This window comes from Nicotiana attenuata, unplaced genomic scaffold, assembly GCF_001879085.1.
Source record: "Nicotiana attenuata strain UT unplaced genomic scaffold, NIATTr2, whole genome shotgun sequence".
NCBI lineage: Eukaryota > Viridiplantae > Streptophyta > Magnoliopsida > Solanales > Solanaceae > Nicotiana > Nicotiana attenuata.
In genome coordinates, this window is record NW_017671225.1 from 305,261 (window position 1) to 308,443 (window position 3,183).

The 3,183-nt window shown below is 43.8% G+C and overlaps 1 protein-coding gene across 1 annotated transcript; it reads left to right on the plus strand.

Moving 5' to 3' along the window:
• Positions 1-2,451: 2,451 nt before the first annotated feature.
• LOC109206815 lies at positions 2,452-2,835 on the plus strand. Its single transcript, XM_019369679.1, has one exon. It carries the CDS (start codon positions 2,452-2,454, stop codon positions 2,833-2,835), a length of 384 nt encoding a protein of 127 aa, XP_019225224.1.
• The last annotated feature ends 348 nt before the right edge of the window (positions 2,836-3,183 follow it).

Genomic DNA, 3,183 nt, shown 5'->3' on the forward strand with positions numbered 1-3,183 from the left:
TTGCCGTCATGTTACTTTTCCACATAGAAAATAAATAAAAGCACTTCTACTACAAGTTACCACAACCATATTTATATTTTCTAAAAACCGTTATCTTAACATCATAAGAAAAAGTTTATAGTAGTAAAAGTTTGCTAACCATTGAGCTCAGTTTTGTAAGGGTCAAATTCTGACCCATACAAAGAGGTGCTATTAGAAGCAGTTTAGCCGAGGTCGACCAATGACTGATAGATTCACCGCTGAGCAGTTAATTATGGCTGAGGTCAGATGCCAAGAGTAATAGTAACGGCTAGTTTGTAATAGGATATTTGGGAGAATATTTCATTGAATATTCTCTGTACTTGTACTTTTAGGTCTGATTAGGAGCATGTCCCATATAAATAGAAAGAGAGAGAAGGCGAAAGGCATGTATTATTGATTTTGATAAGAACTCTCTTGAAAAGTTGACTCTCTGGATAAATACAAACACTACATTTCTAAAGAGATTCGATTTGTTGTTGATTCCATACTTTTCACATCAGATCCGAGAAAGTCTCCAATATTCTTGTAGTTGTTTGTTATACATCATTGTCAAAAGGAAGAATCATCCACCATTCAGTATTGGGTGAATCATTCTCCTTATTTACATTTAGTGCCATTTATTGTTATTTAATGTTTGTTATTCTCATCCCGTTATTGACCTTGAACATATAATACATATTACATTAAATTTGTTCCAACATTGTCCTACACAACCCCCATAGGCCGATTTTAGATCTGAAGTTATTATTTTTAACTAAAATTAATCCCTTATCTTTTTAATTGATTAGTTTAACCAAAGGTTCATATTTTTTGGTCAAAAAATTTGACGTCGTCTGTGGGGAATTTCTAGTTAAAATTTTAGTTTCTTCTAGATCTATAACCAACAAAAAAAAACACAAAACCCTACGCTTTCTAACATGGTAGGTAACAGAGAAGAAAGGAGGAAGGCAGTAGCCGACCTCACCGCCAACCTCCTTAACACTATCAACGAGGTCTCTGAAACGGAGGGTGAGGACATAACACCAAATGCCTCTCCCAGGCAAAATGGCTCAACCCCCTATGGCAATATTACAACGTCCCACGGTAAAGGAGCTTCTACATCCACAACGGAAGAGGCGCCACCAGCGGTGAAAACATTGCTCGAAGCTTGGCTGACGGATACGTTGAATAGCTTCCTTGACAAACCCACTCAAATGGTGATCGGAAAGGGTGCAAGGACCTGCGTGCCACCAACAGCAGTCGAACAACATGACCCTCCTCTGCTCGCAGCAGGTATCACTCACAATGCTAATGATGCAGGTAATGACGCCCTCACAGCTATCTTAAGGAGAATGGAAGAGATGGAAAATGAAAAAAAATGCTCCGAGACCAAATGAAATAGCATCAAGAAAGGGTGGAAAAAATACCAGGTGCCCCAAAACTCTTACCAAAAAGCGACGCCGGCCGGTTCGTCGAGCAGCCACACAGTGATGAAGCCGCACCACATGCCATACCTAAAACCTTCAAAATGCTTCCGTATCTGAAAATATACGACGGTACGATGGACCCTGAGGATCATGTGACTCACTTTGTCAGTGCAGTAAAAGGAAACGACCTTACCAAAGAGCAAGTATCCTCCATAATATTGAAAAAGTTTGGCGAAACCCTTGCCGGGGGTGCATTAACTTGGTATTCACAGCTGCCCGCGCGCTCCATTGAGACATTCGAAGAGATGGCCGACAAGTTTGTGACGGCCCACGCCGGAGCTAAGAAATTAGAGGCGAGAAAGAACGATATATTCGCCATCGAACAGTCACCAGATGAAGGGATGAGGGACTTCCTCGCTCGTTTCAATCGTGTAAGGATGACCTTACCTAACGTGTCAAAAGGAATGGCTGTAGCAGCTTTCCAGAACGGGTTGAACAGAAGCGGTTCGAGGGCAACCAGAAAGTTGTTGAGTCGACTCGTGAAATATCCCCTGACCACTTGGGACGAAATACATAATTCTTATTGTGCCGAAGTCCGAGCCGACGAAGATGACCTAAATGGGCCAACCCAACGGCTGAACTCAGTACAAGCTGAACCCAGGAAATAGCGGAGAAGCGACAATAGAAGAGATCATGCAGGTCCACGACCCAACCAAGAAAGGCATCAGCCGTATGTCAGAGGTGCCGTAATGTCGCCTCCCCACCACGATGAAGGCCGATCCAGTCTAAGAACAGGGACTCACCGAAGCGAGAGAGGTATGTCTGCTTTACTATTTGCTCACAATTTCGGTGTTTCACCCTCAGAATAGTCTACGCGCTGGAGAAGCTCGGTCCACAAGTGAAGAGGCCGCAGAAGATGAGGTCCGACCCAAATACCAGGAAGTCGAACGCGCTCTGCGAATTCCACCAAGAACGAGGTCATAAAACTAAGGACTGCATCGCCCTAAGGTAGGAGGTCGTGAACATGATTCACCAAGGGCACTTAAATGAACTGTTAAGCGATCGAAGAAGGTCCAACTTTGCTCAAGGACGCGAACAGCATCCGGGCCCACCAAAACCACCTTCTCCAACTCGAAACTTTCAAATAATTATTGGAGGGGGCGATGGCGCATTGATCAACAGCGCAAAGTTCACAACCACCCACAAGCTCAAATGGTCGATCACTCACGAACGGTACGATGAACTTGGAGAAAGTATCATCTTCGATACGTCGGATACCCACAATTTGGTTTTTCCTCACTATGATGCTCTGGTTATCGCTTTACACATATTAGATACAGATGTGAAACGTATTATGGTGGATGATGGGAGTTTTGCATTATCCACCCTCGAGTACTTACAAAGATGAAACTTGAGGACAAGATAGTGCCTTGCTGCATCACACTAACCAGTTTTAACAATGCAGTTGAACGGACATCTGGAGAAATCATACTCCCCATCCTAGCCGACGTCGTCACGCTGGACACCACATTCCACATCATGGATCAGGACACAACATACAACGCCATAATAGGTCGGACTTGGATACATGCCATGAAGGCCATCCCCTCCAACTTGTACCAAGTCATCGAATTTCCCACCCTATGGGGAGTATAAAGCATCCGAGGAGAACAACGTACTTCCCGAGAATGCTATCGCATCGCCCAGGATTGTACATACACCCAACAAATGAAGGGCAAAGCCAAAGAAGTATAGC